An 18,439-nucleotide genomic window follows, 5' to 3' on the forward strand; every position below is an offset into this window, starting at 1 on the left:
TGTTCATTTGCCTGTTTTGTTTCAAGGTACATAAAATGAAATAACTCAAATTAGCACAAAACAACTCACTGCAGACCACATTTTCCCACGCCTTTATAATTGCTAACACGCTACTTCTGTTGCCTATCCAGAGGTGGGTAGAGTCGGCAAATTATTTACTCAAGTAAGAGTAATGTTAATTTGAAATCATTTTACTCAAGTACAAGTAAGAAGTAGTGGCCCAAATAATTACTCAAGTACTTTACTTTACTTTACTTCAAAATGTTACTTGAGTACTGAGTGAGTAACTGAGCGAAAAAGTCTGATTTGTTTTCAATGACGACATAATTGTGTGAAACAAATCATAAAATCATCCAACTATTTTTTACTCAAGTACGAGTACAGATACTTTATTATAATTTTACTCAAGTAGAAACTAAAAGTACTGTATGATAAAACTACTCTAAAAAGTAACATGTCTTGAAAAAGTTACTCAAGTGTTTGAATAAATGTATGAAAACCACCCGCCTCTGAGCCTCCAGAATGTGTGTCATTTATACAGATGCGTTTACTTCAGAACATGAACTACATTACCCACAATGCCTTTGTCCAGTGCGTCATTTGTTTTCCCAGCTCACGTGGGCACCAGGGGTGGGACTGGAGTTGGACTGAACATGGCAGACGAGGAGGACTTGCCGCCGGAGCCCAGTGCACCTTCCTCGCCGAAGAGCCCGCACTCTGCGCGGCCTCACTTTGTGTCTTTCTCCGAGAGCGTCCAGCCAGCCGTCGGGATGATGAGCCAGCTGCTGACCCAGCCGTCGTCCCTCAAGTTTGATAAGAACATCAAACAGGCCTTCTACAACACGGGGGCCATGATATTTGTGGGCATCTGCTGCGGGGCGTCAGTGCTGGTCTACTTTATTTTGGAGGCCTTCCTCAGACCGCTGCTCTGGGCTGTCCTGTGTGGGACTTTTCTACACCCCTTCAAACACTCGCTGGCCCGGCTCGGCCGCTCCTGGCTCAGCGGGCTGCAGGACACGGGCACCCCCATAGTGCTGGGCACTCTGCTGGTGCCCGTGTGGTGTGTGAACTATGGGGTGGATGCCATGGGCCGCCTGGTGATGCAGAGACTGACCGTCCTGCTCGTCATCGGGGCCGGGGCCCCGCTGCTCTACGGCCTCTACCTGTTCTGGAGCGTGGTGGGCATGCAGGTGCTCCTGGGACACTTCTGTGGGGTGGTCGGGGCAGCACTGGACTATTTCCACATCATGTGGGTGAGTAAACCCAGTGTCAGGGGGCACCTGTGTGTTTATACTGGATCTGCAGTCTACATCGATTTCAAAACTGCAAAGTAAAGTCACGTGTCAAACTTGGCCACAGGCATTTCAATAAAGTAACAAGTAGACACTGGGTTGTTTATTCAAATGGAGACTATATATATCAGCAATATCACATTACTCTGAAAGATTTCTTTGTATGAACCAGCCAAACAGTTGGTTAAACAGCTGACTACTTGGTGGAAGAGTCAAATGTTCCACACTGACTATGTGTAAAACATGTTTTCAAAATCTTGTTTCCTCAACAAACATATACCCTACAGTCTTCCTTTTGAAATAGTGGGTTTGGATTATTTTGGTCCACCATCATAAACTCACAGGGGTCATTTTCACGTTGATGATTCTCCTATGACTCCTTTTCTATATGTATAAACGGCAGAAAAACTTTACTGGTTTAAACCATTGTAACATGTTTCTCCTCTCTCAGGTGGGCACTGTGGTAGTGGGTTATTTATTAGCCGTGTGCTTTAAGTGGAGCCCCAGCACAGAGCAGTACCTGCGGGCCGTCGCGCTCCCCGTCTGGGCCGTCCTGCTCTTCTACATCGGTGAGTGGAAATCACCAGGGGTTTGTGAGCTGGAACCTGTGCAGACCTGTTTTCTGGTATTTCTTTAGTTAATGCCTCTGAGAACATTTTTTATCATGTTATGTTAAAAAAAAGCCTGCAGAAAAGCGGCGGTAGATTACTTAATATGTGTCTGGGGGGAGTGGGGGGGTCCCAACTTGTCCATAAACAGGAAAGAACATGTGCAGTCTTTAAGTGTAAGATGAGCAAGACTTGAGCATTGTATTTTTAGTAACGTAACAGTCTAGTGGTGACCTTTGAGGCATGAAGCGTTCCAAATGTCTCAGAAGCATTAAGAGAAGAAGTACAGCACATCAGGGAAGTGAGAAACAGTCGACTCAATGTATTTATTTTGTTTTCTCTCTGTAGTGTCACTGACCGGCTCTTGGAGAGTGTTCATATTCGTGGTCGTGGTTGCGCTCCTTATAGTGGGCTCTCAGGAGAAGCCCCCTGTTCCCGGCCAAGGTCTGATTCCACCTCTACGTCCAACACACACTTACAAACACTGTTATAATGCAGGATTTCAGGGAGCATCATCACATTTTCAAGGCCTGTACTGTATTTTAGATGAGGAGGGGAAAAAGAGAGATTGGGTATTATAAAGGACAGGGCCAAAATATCTGGACAAAGTTGAAATAGTCAAGCTCATGATCAATGCTGAGTCAACAGAACTTGCAATTGCATTAAAGTGCCAAACTGCAACAGTATGAATTAACATGAATCATTATATTTGGACTATGGCTTGTCATGGAGAAGGGGAGCCCTGAAACTAGTTGAGAACCTTTTGAAGAGAGAACTGACTATATAATCAAACCCTCGTGGCTTGTACTGAAAGGAGCCGTTGTTGCTGCTGATTCTGTAGCAAAACAAAATGTGTTTTCCTTTTCCTCTTTGCAGGGGAGTTACCGGGCCAGATGTTGTCCTTTGCTGCCAACACTATTTACATGGCAATCTCATGTAGCAATCTCCAGCCGAAAACTGAGCCGGGTGCCACATGTAGGACAGGTGAGACACATGCGCCGCACACGTCTGTCATGTGTCAGAGCGGTGGAGCTGGTTCGTGGCTAAACCGCTCATCATAGAATAAACTACAGTCTCTCAGTTTTCTTATGTTTTGTTTTATCTAAAGATGGTGTCGAGTCTCTGGGTCCGAGTCACATCCCTCCCACCCCACCCCTTCCTCGACCCGCACGGTCTCTTCCGGCCAGTCTGTTCCAAAAGGAGAAAAGCCCGACCAAAGCCAGCGACATTTACTTCATTCTTCTGGTCTGGGCGATTGTGCTGGTCCAGGTGTGGCTCAACCTCTGGATTCTGCAGCTGCTGCCCATCCCTGTCGCCGGTAACACCATTACACTTTATGGCACACAGTGGGTTCAGATGGTTTTCGGCCTGCAGATTTGGACACTAGTATGCAGATTCTGTCTCTGAAACCGGTGTGATCATGAGTTCTGATTTGTTTAGTGTATGTCCTGAAGAAGCTGGTGGTCCACTTTGGCCTGAAGGGTTTTGCGGAGCGCACTCTGACCGCCTGGTGGACTGTGGTGGAGGGTTTTGGACGAGAGAGAGAGGAGGCGCTGCTGCCGGGGCCCATCAAAGGCCTGGCTCAGTTCTTGCTGCGTGTTGACACAAAGGTAATGTCTTGGTCAAATTCAGTTAAAAAGCAAACAAAAGTTTATATCCCCAAGGTGCAATTTTAAAAACAGGTTTAGCTGCAGGACATAAACTGAGAAATGAGTGTAAAGTCTAGTATGGACAGTCACACATTTTCATTCAGTGGATGAGTTTCAGATGACAAAACATACTTTAAGCCTTTAACCTCTTACCCCCCTTTAACCGAGTGCTTTTCAGTTCGGCTTTACCCAAATCTAGAAGCTTCTTGACTGGAGCTTACAGACTATAGGCCAGCGTAATGATTGATTTATAGCTTTGACCTAAAAAACTGATCTAAATGGGTCTTTTTCTGTGTTGCCGTCACTTTTCCACCTAATTTTTGTTGAGTTTTTGTCACTTTTTTTGCAGCGCCTTTATTGCTTTTTTTTTTGTCACATTCTTGTTGCTTTTTTGCCACATTTTGGCCACTTTTTTGTTGTGTTTTTGTGGCTTTTTTGTGGTCCCTTTTTGATGCGTTTTTTGTTGAGTTTTGATCCTTGTTTTCTTCTCATTTTTGTTGCTATTTTGATGCTTTTTTCAAGAAACTTTTAGATTTGGGTAAAGCCAAACTGGAGAAAACGTGCTCGGTTCAGGTGAGGGTTAAGAGATTAATTTTTGAGTCAGCCTGGGGAAATTATTATCTATATAAAGCTTGTTTATTATGAATGATCTGCTTCAACTTCATGGATTATCTTTTCAATGGGAAATGGATTGAGGAAAACTGTCTCTCAATGATCCAAAATCACTGGACCAAAACTCTGTAAAACTGAAATAGTATTTAGAATAATTTCAGGTGAAAAACGTCTTTTATAATCTGATTTGTTTGATTGCTATATTTTCAGATTTGGCGTAATTTCACAAATTACATCAATCAAAATTACATCAAGTTCAACATCCTTAAATATAGAACATCATTTTGCGACTCCCTGGGGGTCCTGATCCGCACTTAAAAGACGCATTATGCAACTTTTTTATGTGGGAAAAAAAAAGGTAATATTTGTTCATATTTGACCTTGTAGTGACCCAGCAGTTGTATGAGTGTCAGCATTGCGCCTTTACTTTCCATCACAGTGGTTTCTAGGACGCTCCAGGTTCAATTGTTTGGAAGGTTTTCACTGCTGACAGAGCCTCTCACCAGAAAACCTACAAAAGAAGTGATCTTGGAGCTTTGTAGAGACCACCGTGATGGAAAGTAAAGGCGCCATGCGGACCACTCATACAGCCACTGGGTCAAATATGCACAAATCTAAACTTTTTTTTCAGGATTAAAAGTTGCATAATGCACCTTTAAGAACCACTGGGTTAGACTACCCATTTCACAGAGCATATTATGTAACACAATTCTATCTGTACCTTAGGGTAATAATCATCCTGTCATATGCATTTGAAATTCTTTGTGACTGAATATGTTTTAAATTAAGGTGTGTGGTTGTTTTTATTCCAGTGTTTGTTTGCGTGATAGAAAATACTAATATAAATCTCCCACATAATTAGAATCCTGAAGTGCTTAAACATTTAACATTCTTATCAGTGTGTTATGTAGTTTCACGACTTGAAGTTGAACTAACATTTCCTGATGTTTTCTATCTGCCTTTTGGGATGGAGGTACTGTACATCACGGGATTGTAAATGCTCCCAACGACCTGTAGGTGGATCCAGCGTGCTGTGCTCTCCTCCTCACCCCCTTAAACACTTTCCTCTTGTTGCACTGGTTGTCGTGATTGCTGCTGCTGCACAAATCTTGACAAACATTAATATCCACAATGTCTTGTTTGTCTCCTCCTCCTCCTCCAAGCTGTGGCATTGGCTTAACCAGCAGGTAAAGGAGTGAGGCGTGATGATGAGCGAGCGACTGTTGACCCTAACCAGAGACAAATGGAGATGAGTGTTTGGGAGTGGCTCACACTTGTAGTAGCTTGGACTTGCGCTTCACCCATCCACCGTCATCACCCTCTCACCGCTTCTGAATGTCTATCTATTATTTTTGCTGCTTTTTGAGTTGGGAGTTTAATCTTTGTAGTCACAAATACACATGAATTATTTGGTTTTTTTGCCAGCAACAATGCATGCAAGAAAAAAGGCCATAAAGGGCAGAGGCAGAGAAGAAATAGGCAGAAACACAATTTTTATGTCAATAGATCAGGGTAACGTTAAAGGAACAGGCCACCGTTTTTTCCATACTGAGATTATGTTCTTACCTGAGCTTAGACGAGTTGATGTACCTGTCTGGTCTTTGTGCGTGTGCTCAGTCACGCAAAAAGACCAGATGTTGTTAGAAATTAGCCTCTCCTCTTCTCCTCTATGGAGCCCAAACGGGCCCAACGCATCAACTCGTCTAAGCAGGTAAGAACCACAGTCTATAGTAAGAACATATCTCCGTATGGAAAAACAGTGGCCTATTCCTTTAAAGGCATGCTTTAATGTTATTGGTAGTTGGGCATTTTGGGAAAATGTCAAGGGGACCAACCTGTCAGTGAGCGGCCTCTCTCCATATCCTTAGATAATTTAGATTCATGGTCAGGATTACTTGTAGCTGCAGGATTAGCATACTGTGCATGTTTTGGATTGTTGAGGGAAAGTGGAGGAAAGCGAGAACATGCAAACTCCGGCCACCGAGCCATCAGTGTAAACCAAAGATACCGGCCTACTGCTATGAAATGGCTCTTTTACTTTTTAAGTTTGCAAGATGACAAACTCACTCAGCACACATTGGTCGACTCATTACTGACGCTGAAAGAAGGAAGTGAGTGCTGCAGCTGCACTAATTTGCACCACACTTTACTAGTTCACTAAATTAGCCCCTTTTACATTTTTACTTTCTATTTTGCTTAGCAGCATAGAGAAACCTGAGTTCAACACTAGCACATCAAAATCGTCTTCTTGTCTTGACCATTGTTGATTGATAAAGTTGATAAATTTCACTTTTCCGGCTACAAATAAGGGCCCAGGTTTCTCCATGAGTGTTCTTATGTGCCATCCGCTTTTCCGAATGCTCACAGTGTTTCTTGTCATTGTTTGTAATTGGCAGATGGTCGTGTGGTTGGAGCGCTCCCTGGACAAAATCATCAGCATCTTCATCATCTTTCTGCTCGTCATGGGGGCGTTACTGATGGCACTGTTACTCACCGCTATGGTAATGTTTCTTTATTTAAAGCAGAACTACGTAATGCCCATTGAGGTCCATGAGCGCCTCTGCAGGTGTCGTAGCATGTTGTGTTTTTTACTCATTAATTGTCCGTGAGAGTAAATGTTTCGCTGATAGAAAAGACAAAGGGAGAGAGGAAGATCGTACATCCAATGACACAATGGAGACAATTTTTTTTTACCCCATCTCGGCTGTAAATACTGCTAAAGTGGCGCTAACCCGCAGTTAGCTTTGTCCGTTAGCTTCTTCGTGATTCCATTAGTGTGTATTGGGGTCTCTGGGTCGGAGCGGGGAAGTTGCAGGTGTGGTTTTCTGACCAGAGGCACCAGGGGGAGATGAAAGACCCCCCCAGTCATCCCATTAACGACTTGTATTACCTCCAGAGGGACTATGGAAAGGATTTATAAAGTTACTTAGTTCTGCTTTAACTAGCACGTTCTAATTGGAATTCTATTTCTTACAAAACATAGTAAAACAAGACAATGAAAATGGAGTTTGAGATGCATTTACAAACTTAAGACCAGCACACACCGAGACGCTTTGACCAGCAGCAAAAAAAGCTGGCTCTGTTATTTTTTGTGAGAGCAGGGGAGACCGAGAAACGATCGTCAGGGCTCAGGCTTGAGTTGGAGCAGGTAAAGTTCTGTCTGTCGCCAACTCGCTATTAACCTGCAGTAAAGCGCTGCGTTTGCTCTTTCTCTTAAAATACAATTATTAATGTGTAAATCACGTGTTTAAAGCCCCGCATGGTTTGAGAAAAGCGTCTGAAGTGCCGTGACACTGTGTTCTGGTGAGCGCTGGCCTTTAAACAGGTCTTTTCAAATGTGTCAAAAGTCCCATCATTCTTGTTTTACTTTTTGTTTTAAAAGAAGTAGAAAAGGAAGATAATTTTATTTGTTAATCGCTTTACCAGGGATGATTTATTCATTCCCTCCATACGTATGTAGCCACAGCTGCCCTGGAGCAGACAGACGAACAGCGACTGCCAGTGGATGTTGCTCTAAGAGATTTAGCTTTGACCGGATATGATTTGTGATGTTCTTCCCAGCACTATTGTCGTGAAGAGATAAATCTGTGCAGAATATGTCAAACATGTACCAGTTATACTTTTTCCTGCTCCTTATTAACAGGTGCATCATGAGAGTGTGCACATTGTTGAAGTCACCAGCAACCTCATAAACGAAACCGTCTCCAACCATCCGGAGTGGGCCAAGTACGACCATGTTCCTCAAACTGTTCTAAACATTTGCTTTTGCGTTGCTTTTGTAAACCTCTCTCCCTCCTGCAGTTGGCTTCCAGAGGCTCGTGTGGTCCAGAAGGCTCTGAACTCGGCTGCTACTAACGTTTATCAGCACGGTCGAGAATATATAACGCAGAAAGTAAGAGTTTTATTGCTGTTGATTTGATATTTGCATTGCCGTTTTCACTGTATGATGCTCTTCTATTGTGTGTGCAGCTTCATAAGATGTTAGGTGAAAAAGCCAACAACACAGCAGTCATCGAGAAGCAGGTTTTGGAGCTGTGGGACAGACTTTACCATTCCTGGTTTGTCAAGGTAACTGCAGCTGTGAGAGTGCAAGAGATTTTGATATTATTAGAAGAACAATACTATGAATTTATCGTTTTCCTGTTAATACAGAGTTTTGAAGGGATATTATGTTGACTACAATATCTTTCCGTCTTTGCAGAATGTAACTCACTCTGGCCGTCACCGCGGGCAGAAGCTGGTGCACAGACAGGGCAGCTGGTTGGGGGACATATTGGACTGGAAGGACATCGCCTCTTTTTTACAAGAAAACATTGAAACCCTCCTCTCCGTAAGCCGCAGCTCCCCTGTCCCCCTGTGGTTTGTGTGTGTTTGACTGACTGAGCGCTCGTTTTTGTCCCTCACGCAGATCCTGGAGTCTCTTTGGGTGGTGATGAGCAGAAACGTTGGCCTCCTCATCTCCACGACGACCACACTCCTCACGGTGTTGTTTCACAGCGGCACAGCGCTGCTAAACTTCGTCCTGAGTCTGGTACGGACATAATCTGATTATGTTTGGGCTTTTTTATGACGATTTTAATGGCAATACTATAATGACGGATATTATTTGTAACACACTTTTTGTTTAGAGAATCTCATAGTGCTACACCAAGATGAGGAAATGAGGAAATACCATAAACACAACAACTTTCTTAAACAGATGCATTTAGGCCTGGAACCATAATGCTAGCTCTGTCTCATGTTAAATGAGTCTTTGATGTGTTGATTACACTGAATTATTACCTTCTCTGGTGTTGTGTGCCTTGTTAAAAGTGCATTATGCAACTTTTTACACATATATATATTGATATTCGTGCGTATTTAGCCTTGTAGTGACCGAGTGGCAGTGCGAGTGGCGCCTTTACTTTCGATCACAGTTGCCTCTACAACGCTCCAGGACCAAATGTTTTGTCGGTTTTCTGGTGAGAAGGTCCGTCTGCAGTGAAAACCTTCCAAATAATTGATCCTAGAGCATCATAGACCACCGTGATGGAAAGTAAAGATGCCCTGCTGACCACTCATACTGCCACTGGATCACTACAAGGTCAAATACGCACGAATATCCACTTTTTTTCCACATGAAGGTCCATGCTTTTCCTGCGACTCTCCAAACCTTTTTCAGATGTGTTGCCACTGTCACAATGAAATCTTTTCTTCTTTACATGTGTGTAAAGGCGCCATGCTAGCCACTCATATAGCTGCTGGGTCACTAAAAGGTATATTACGCACAAATAAGGCCAAAGGTCAAATACGCAATAGTAAAGGTTTTATTTAGGAAAGCAAAACAGCCTTTTTTCATACTTCTACTATCAATGTGTAATGTTTCGTCGTCGAGGTCTGCCTTAAGGCTAACTACTAATAACTATTTTTGGCAAAGGCTGCAACCCGCTGAGAAAGGACCTATTTTTTGGTCTCAGCCTCAAGTCACAAACCTAAATCTATCCTCCAGCTTTATAACATGTATTTCTCTGTGTGCAGGTGATCTTCCTGACCACTCTCTTCTATCTATTGAGCTCCAGTGGCGAATACTACAAACCAGTGAAATGGGTCATCAGCCTGACGCCGCTGTCCCAGCCCGGACCCTCCTCTAACATCATCGGCCAGTCAGTGGAAGAAGCCATAAGGTAAACATTTAGTTTGCACTGGCTTATTGAAAAATGTCCCTCTCATGTCAATGTAACCTTGCTTTTTTTTTGACAGAGGAGTTTTTGATGCGTCCCTGAAAATGGCCTGTTTCTACGGCCTGTACACTTGGCTCACTCACACCATCTTTGGCATCAACATAGTTTTCATTCCCTCTGGTGAGTCGGCACGCAGCGGGTCAGAGAGCCGTTTTACCTGCTCCTGCCAAGCATTGTCTCTCATTAAACATTGATTTTCTGCCCTCCCCCTCCTGAAGCACTGGCTGCCATCCTGGGCGCGGTGCCGTTTTTGGGGACGTACTGGGCGGCAGTGCCCGCAGTGTGCGACCTGTGGCTGGCTCAGGGGGAAGGTGTCAAAGCCCTGCTGCTGCTCGTCTGTCATCTGCTGCCAACCTACTTCGTCGACACGGCCATTTACTCTGACATCTCTGGGTATGAGCAGCTGCTGTGTAGTTTTCTGTATTGATCTGTTGTGTGTTAAGGGTTTAGAGTGAACAAAAATATGAGTAAATCAAACTTGAAGTGATTAGATGACCTAAGCCCACTACAATCATAAAGAGTCATTGAAATCTGTTTTGTTTTTGAAAATGATGCAGTATTTTATATTAGGGCTGTGCAATGAATCAAAATTCGATAATAATTTCGATTATTACACTAACGATGACAAAATTAGCATAATGGGGGGAAAAAAAGTAGTTTTTTTCTCAACATTTTTTTTTATTTTTTATTTTTATATTTTTTTGCAAAGCAGACTTTTTTCATGGCGCTGGGATTATTTTCCCTTCGCATTTCACGTGCCATGGCTCATGCTTTTGCCTGACATAAAAACAGACGTGCTGTGTGATGATGTCATCAGGCGGCGCTGCTTCCTTAATCGAGGCAAACTTGAAATCATTTGTACTTTTATGACTGTTCAGAAAACAGAATATATTCAGTAGTATAGTTTTTTTTATTAATAAATATATAAATAAAATAAATACTTTTTTTTAACAGCAACAAATAATCGATTAAATAATCGTGATTTCAATTATGACTAAAATAATCGTGATTATTATTTTTTCAATTATCGAGCAGCCCTATTTCATATTATGCAAAATGTACTTTTATGTTGTTCCTTATCAAAAACATACCTGGAGTTGTGCTTCGACCCACTCACGCATCTTTGAGTCTGCTTTCAAGCTTCTAAAGTGTCTGTTCTAAGTATAGAGGTGACGTCTCCCAAAACTCTGTGTAGATTATTACCAAAACTCTAATACTGGTATCGGATATCGCAGCGGGTGGAAAAAATACGATATTGGCTACAAATATCCGATACTGAATTGATACCAGTTTTGTCTCTCAACGTCTTAAACACAAAATCTAAATCTAAGTGAATATGGGCATGCTGTATGCCATTTTGAAGCTAAGAATTTGGAGAATCTGACTTAATTTTAACATTCACAGATGTATTTTTGATTGCCGTGCAAAATGCCGCAACTAATCAAGGCTGGGACAGAAACTATGATATAAATACCTAAAGTAGCATAATAGAATAAAATGGAGCGGCTAAGTGTTTGTATTTTCATTGATGAAATGATACATATTTGTAATGCACAAGTTGGTTATTGAAGTTATTGATCTGTAAGGTAGGAAGGCAAGAATCTCACAATGGAGATATTATTCACTTTTCAAGCCACTTTTAAGGAAGTTTCTTGGAAGATATCGGCAGATGCTCAAACCCCCAGTATCGGTATCGGAAGCAAAAAAGCTGTATCGGTGCATCTCTAACCAAAACCTGCAAAAGGCATAATAGATCATGTGTGTCTCTGTCTCGTAGTGGGGGCCACCCGTACCTGACCGGCCTGGCAGTGGCAGGAGGAGCGTATTACCTGGGTTTGGAGGGGGCCATCATCGGGCCCATCCTGCTGTGTATCCTGGTGGTAGCAGCCAACATCTACAGGTCGATGCTGATGAGCCCCTCCTCTGCTCTGCCCACTCCAGTGCAGCCCACATGGCCCTCACACCAAATGAGGTAAAACAACCACAGTTTAAAGCACTAGCTGTGAAACCGTTCCAGAAGTCAGACTTTTGATATTGGTGATGATTAACTAAATTAACTAAATGGAGTAGAAATGTCAGTTATAGTCGCAACTAAGCCTTAAAAGATCCTGTATTATTCATTACTCAGGATTTTAAAACGACAGAACACCTTAGCTTTGGTATTGTTGTCAGGAAAATACCCCTAAGACCTAAGATTTCATAAAATGTAGATACACAAAGTACCAGCAGAGAGCGTGATTCTGGCAAAACAATAGTGAGCAGAAAGAGAGCTTGACGAAGTTTGGTGATGTCTGGACTCTAAAACTCAGAGAAGCTTTCTCTGTATTTCGTATACCAGAGTGAAGGCTGGTCTTAAAGGAATAGGCCACCGTTTTTACATACTGAGATATGTTCTTACCTTAGCTTTGACGAGTTCTTTAGGACCTGTCTGGTCTTCCCCCGTGCCTTCAGTCACGTAAACACAGCGCAGACGGCGTTAGCATTTAGCCTCTCCCTCTCTCCACTATAGCTCCAAAACAGGTCAAGATAAAAGCTACCAAGCTCTTTCACGTTTTCCCTATTTAAATATGGTTACGTGAAGTGTTCCACTACAAAGTATAATTACACAAAATTAAACAATGTGGATTTTCTAAGCGGATAAAAGGGGGAACTATATTGTAAGGCGTAATAATACCAGGAGTAGTTCGAAATCCGCGCAGTAATCTTCACTTTACTGCGCAGTAATCTTCACTTTACTGTGCGGATGCCAAACTACTCCTGGTATTACTACGCCTTACATTATAGTTCCCCCTTTTATCCGCTTAGAAAATCCACATTGTTTAATTTTGTGTAATTATACTTTGTAGTGGAACACTTCACGTAACCATATTTAAATAGGGAAAACGTGGAAGAGCTTGGTAGCTTCTATCTTGACCTGTTTTGGAGCTATAGTGGATGTCATTAAAAACAGTTTTGCAGTATAATTATATTTGCCTGGATTCACCTGAACTTTTGATTGTCATATTTATTGCTCTGTTTTATTGCCTTAATGTTAGCAGTACTAAGTAACTCTTCCCCCTAGAGGCCATAAGCACAACTGCAGGTGTCGTAGCAAGTTACGATTTTTTAATTTATTAATTGTCTTGGAGAGTAAATACGAGGCTGACAGGAAAGGCGAAGGGAGAGAGGGTTACTGTGCATCCAATTATACAACGGAAATATTTTTTTTCACTCAAACTTGGCTGTAAATACTGTTTAAAGTGACGTTAGCCCGCAGTTAGCTTTGCCCGTTAGCATGTTAGCTTCTTCTTCGTGATTCCATTAGTGTGTATTGCTTTCTCCGCACCGGGGGCAGTCAAGTTGCAAACATGGTTTTCTGGTCAGAGACACCAGGGGGAGATGAAAGACCCTCCAATCATCCCATTAACACTTGTATTACCCCCACAGGGACTACGGAAAGGATTTATTAAGGTAAATAAGTTACTTAGTACTGCTTTAATGTTTGGTGCAGACCTGTGAGGCGACTTCTGTTGGGATATTGTGCTATACAAAACCATTAAACTTATAATTCATTGGGAATACTAAAATGATGATCTAGAACATATGCAGCTGAGGTTTTGGCTGCAATTGACTGTTGCATCCAATTCTCTTAATTCTGCTTCATGAAATGTTTGTAAATATTAACACATTGAGTGCCGCGCTGTTTTGGGAATTTAGCTGTAGAGTGCCAACAATCCAGACAATTGATATTTGTAGCACTACAGCTATGGACACAGGCTATGACTGGGTGTGAGTTTCATCTAACAGTTTTGCAGTATAATTCATCGGGAATACTAAAATGGTGATCTAGATCATTGACTATTGAGAATGAGGTGTGAGTTTCACGTTGTTTTAAGAGAACATAGAGCTGAAATATTGTAACAAAAATACACTGCGAGGATTCAGTGGCAACCCGCAGTAAACAGAGTAAATGTTGACCTCATTGGTCAGCGATTATGAGGCCGATCGTCATTTATTTCAGTTCTGTTCATCACAGAGCTCCCAAAATCATCACAGAGCTCCCAAATTCACACATAAGGTGAGCCCCCCGTTTTTGGCACTCAATGTGTTAAGGAATTAAATCTGCGCCTTTTTCTTCTTCCTTTATGTCGTGGGTGTGTGTTTGGGCCTTAAAGGGACTATACAGAGTTTAAAACTGTTAAAATTAAGTATTTTCCTCCCCCTACATGTTCCAGACCTGTTCACCACAACTGCCGCTAAAATCCTGCACTGTCCCTCAAAAACGTGTTTCTTTAGGTCCAAAGTGCCGTCATGCACAAGTTTAATATAGAAGGTGCAGTTACACATGTGACCTGAGGTGGCAGTAGTGAGCATAAAATGGTGAACTTGCATCTAGCCCCTTTAATATTGCATTAAAAAACATTACATTTGACATGCTTCTGCCTGTATAAACCCTGGGTGTTTTTTGAGTGTGAAAAAGGACTAAATATGCAGGATTACTCAACATAAAACCATTCCCTTTTAGAAAAAGAGTAAATTAGAACACAATGTGTCGCAGCTAAAGTCTCCTGCTCTGTGTTGTGTTTAGGACGTTTGCAGTGTCCACTCCAGTCGTAAAGAAACCCAGCGAATGACCAACAGCCGACGCTTGTCCCGACTGACTTGGAGGGCGACACTCCTCCCATCGCCGCCGCACACCACAAGGTTGACCTGACCAAGACGTTGCGGAGGCTGTACGTGACGACGATGTCTTCTACACAAGTTCTTCGCCCGAGCAATAAGACATCAGCGGCCCGCGTGCGTAAGAGCTGCACATCCTAATCCAGAAGTCCTAATTGTACCCTTTATGAGCGGGATTAGCAGTGAAGCTGATCCTAATTGCCTCCTATTTGTGCCTAAATCCCTACAATTTGTAAGTTATGGTTTGTGGTGAACTGTAAAGTAGTTCTTGACCTACAGGTCCTCCGTTATTCCACAGTGCACTCTTCACTGTACTAAAGCTACAGTGAGCGTGTGATGCCAGTGCTCCCTACCTCTGCTGTCCTTATCCGACTAGGGCTGGGTACGGTAAAAGAGCTATGTGGTACGGAGTTCATTCGACCATTCATTTTTACCATAGACTTATTTGAATAATAAGAATCTAAAGCAGGTGTGGGAAAACGCTTTGATACCAGGGCCACATCGGGGTTTTGAACTTGCCTGGAGGGCCGTCGGACTGGTTGAAGTTTGAGCAAGTATAATTCTCAAAATATAATGTGATCGCCTGAACATGTTTGAAAAAGCATTGCGGGGCTGGATAAGAAGGGCTTTACAAGGCGGGATGCATTTGGTCCATGGATATTTGTTTACCTCTGATTTGTTCACGTCACCGGCGCCTCTTGGCCAGGTCGAAAAAGAGATTTATCTTCAGGGACTTCCTGGTGAAATAAAGGTAAAATAAAAGTATAAGGAAAATGTAAAGGCACTATGGAGTCTAATCAGTGATATAGTGACAATAGACCAGTGTTTCCCAACCAGAGGTACAAGGAAGTACCTCAGATTTAAAAAAGAACTTGAAGCGGAGTAGAATTTCAGTATTACTTCTAATGATGCTTGTTTGAGAGTATCTTAGCTCTATTTTGACACTCTACTAAACACTGAATCTTTGATAAGTTTGGGGCTGAAACAACTAATATTGAAATAGTTGTCAACTATTTTAGTAGTCGGTTATTTATTTTCTGCTTTACACAGACTCAAATACAGAAAAAATGACATAAAGATTTAGTATTTTTGATGAAAAAGTGCTTTGGGTGTGTAGAGTGTTTTGCACATTCTAAATTTCATAAATGATCTGTCTGTGCCTCGGGACAATTATCAGAAAGCAAAATTAACTCCACTCTTCTTGTTGCCAAATCCTATAGTTTTAAACCAGTTTGGAAATAAACTGCCTCAATTCCAGCTCTGTCCCCGATAAAGTCCCTGTCAATGCCAGTGCAGCCTCCAGGCGTTAAAGCTTTGGACTCCGGAGGTTCTTAGTCTCTACACTACAGCTTCAAGTTCAGCTGTAGTGACTTTTTCAAAGTGCCAAGAACCGCCGACAAATATCAATTTTGATTGACCAACAACACATCCTCAAATCGTCTACAGCCAAACGATTAATTGTAAAAATAATCAACAGATGAATCGATTACCAAAATAATCAGCCCTAGATTAATTGCTCACTTTGTTCAAATGTTGGCAGAATCCTTGAGTTGGGTGAATTCTGAGTGTAAATTAATGCCTCAAATGAAGGTGAAGATTCATCATGGTTTACAAAGTTGGTATGTGTTTTATGGTTATGATTTACGCCTGGCTGATTTAGATTGCATCCTTCTTTAAAACACAGCATGCTAAAGTGGATCAGCAGGGGAGTCATTTGCTCATTTTTACTCACTCATCATCTTCAGAGCCCTATTATGGTAATACATGTGATTTCAAATGGTAAATTAGGTGCAAAATGCCCACAAATACCTATATTCTATTTTCCATCTTGCACTCGCTATTAAGCACCGGTCTTGATAAATTCCCCCCTTAATAGTAAGTCTGAAAAAGTACAGAAAAGGAACATTTAGGTACAATATTTAGCAAGAAGAACTGATAACAATACTGAAGAAGGTCCGTACCCAGCCCTAAGTCCGACTCTTGACGGTTTATAAGTTAAATGTGCCATGTATTTCACTGAGCCAAGACTGTAGCCTCCATTCTACCACTTCTGGACCTGTTTTTGTTCTGATTTCTAATACATGTTGATTTACATGTGTTTTATTTGGTGATATCGGTCAGTGATGATTTTAATCTGTCTTCCTGTTTAAGGGGCTCCTTATGACAATGGGGATTTCTTATTTAGCTTTTGACATTCTTGATACATTTGTTTGTGTTTGTTCTTCCACATATCTGAGTGCTCAGCCCGTTTGTGTTTCTCATACCTCACTTAGACATTACACAGTAAGTTCAGGAAGTTTGAGGAAGTTCACTCCATCCCATTGCTCCTAATAATGATAGTAATAGTTTTTGAACATTCATAAAGGCTAAAGGTCTTTGCTGAAATCACTGCTCATTCTGCTGAAAGGTTCGGCCACTTTGAAAGCCTGACAGTAGATTTGTAATAGCTATAATAGTGAAATAATATATATATATAATAGGTGCGGCGTCAGCAGTGATGCGGTCGCTGTATCGGTGAAGAGGGAGCTGAGTCGGGGGGCAAAGCTCTCGATTTACCGATCGATCTACGTTCCCACCCTCACCTATGGTCATGAGATTTGGGTAATGACCGAAAGGACAAGATCGCGAATACAAGCGGCCGAAATGAGTTTCCTTCGCAGGGTGGCTGGGCGCACCCTTCGAGATCGGGTGAGGAGCTCAGTTACCCGGGAGGAGCTCGGAGTAGAGTCGCTGCTCCTTCACGTCGAAAGGGCATCTGTTCCGGATGCCTCCTGGCCGCCTCCCGCGGGAGGTGTTCCAGGCATGTCCTAGTGGGACAAGGCCTCGTGGAAGACCCAGGACACGGTGGTGGGACTATGTCTCCGAGCTGGCCTGGTGTCGCCTCGGGGTCCCCCCAGAACAACTGGAGGAGGTGTGTGTGGATCGGGAAGTTTGGGCATCTCTGCTGAGACTGCTGCCCCCGCGACCCGGCCCCGGATAAAGCGGAAGAAAATGGATGGATGGAGTGAAAAAATAATAGTATTTGATTATTTCTAGTGTCAGATTTCAACATAGGAATAACTAGAGGTGTGTGAACTCTTCCTGAACTCGCTGTCGCACTCAGCCGCTCAGTTCTATGGTTTTACTACTGTTGTTTTGTATTTGTTATATTGATTTAATATATGAATTATAAGAATATATTTTAAGGCCGTGGTCTTATGCACACAATAACTCCATATTTATTGTCCGTCTGCACTTTCCCTGAGAGAAAGGACTCGTTTACACAGATTGAGCTTTAAAAAGTAAAGAGAGGAGACTGAGCTGCATATTACAATCAATAGTAATGTGTCACTTTGAACATGGCTACTGTGTTAGCCGCCTGGGACGGGACGGGTGTGATTTTTGAGGAAATGGTTGAAATGTTAAAAAGCTGTGTTTTAATTTGCTACTGTTGCTGTGTTGTTGTTTTTTTTAATACTGGGTGAGCATTGGCCCAATAAACAATGATTTAAACAACTTTTTCTTTCTTTTTTTTTTTATAACAAAGCATCTGATTAAGATACTGAAACTCAACACACACTACACTTGTTAGTTTCTGCTGCTGACAGTGGATACAACCCAGAAACTCCGTTCACACAGACTAAACTCATTTTCTCCACAGGCTGTAATTATTAAGGTGTTCTATTAATGTCCACATAGGGACATGTCCCGAGGTGCTGCACCTGGGGACCCTTTTCCAGCTCTGTTCATGGTCAAGAAAGAGTAGCTGGAGGCCCCACAAACCTGTGCCTCCTTGCCCTCTCTGCACCGATAGATCTACAGTGGGAGGAAAAAGTGAGTACACCGTTTGGAATTTCTCACATTTCTGCCTAAATTGGTCATAAAATGTGTTCTGATCTTCATTGGAATCACAGAAATGT

General features: G+C 42.3%; 1 protein-coding gene across 2 annotated transcripts; it reads left to right on the plus strand.

Annotated features, from left to right (window-relative positions):
• Positions 1-578: 578 nt before the first annotated feature.
• tmem245 (transmembrane protein 245) lies at positions 579-14,933 on the plus strand (the record flags this gene model as incomplete). 2 transcript variants are annotated; one of them, XM_079562310.1, is made up of 18 exons in its annotated part: positions 579-1,253; positions 1,744-1,861; positions 2,249-2,344; positions 2,777-2,884; positions 3,009-3,218; positions 3,341-3,510; positions 5,325-5,348; positions 6,558-6,662; positions 7,805-7,887; positions 7,963-8,053; positions 8,131-8,229; positions 8,363-8,491; positions 8,570-8,692; positions 9,679-9,824; positions 9,901-10,001; positions 10,100-10,274; positions 11,659-11,853; positions 14,449-14,933. In XM_079562310.1, the coding sequence occupies 18 exons, from the start codon at positions 579-581 to the stop codon at positions 14,492-14,494; spliced, it is 2,694 nt and encodes an 897-aa protein (XP_079418436.1). In that variant the 3' UTR covers positions 14,495-14,933. The 2 variants fall into 2 exon arrangements, with proteins under 2 accessions (XP_079418436.1, XP_079418437.1); XM_079562311.1 differs by lacking the exon at positions 5,325-5,348 and having other exon boundaries at positions 635-1,253.
• Positions 14,934-18,439: the final 3,506 nt, after the last annotated feature.

The sequence above is a fragment of the Gobius niger genome (genome assembly GCF_951799975.1).
Source record: "Gobius niger genome assembly, chromosome: 8".
Classification (NCBI taxonomy): Eukaryota; Metazoa; Chordata; class Actinopteri; order Gobiiformes; family Gobiidae; genus Gobius; species Gobius niger.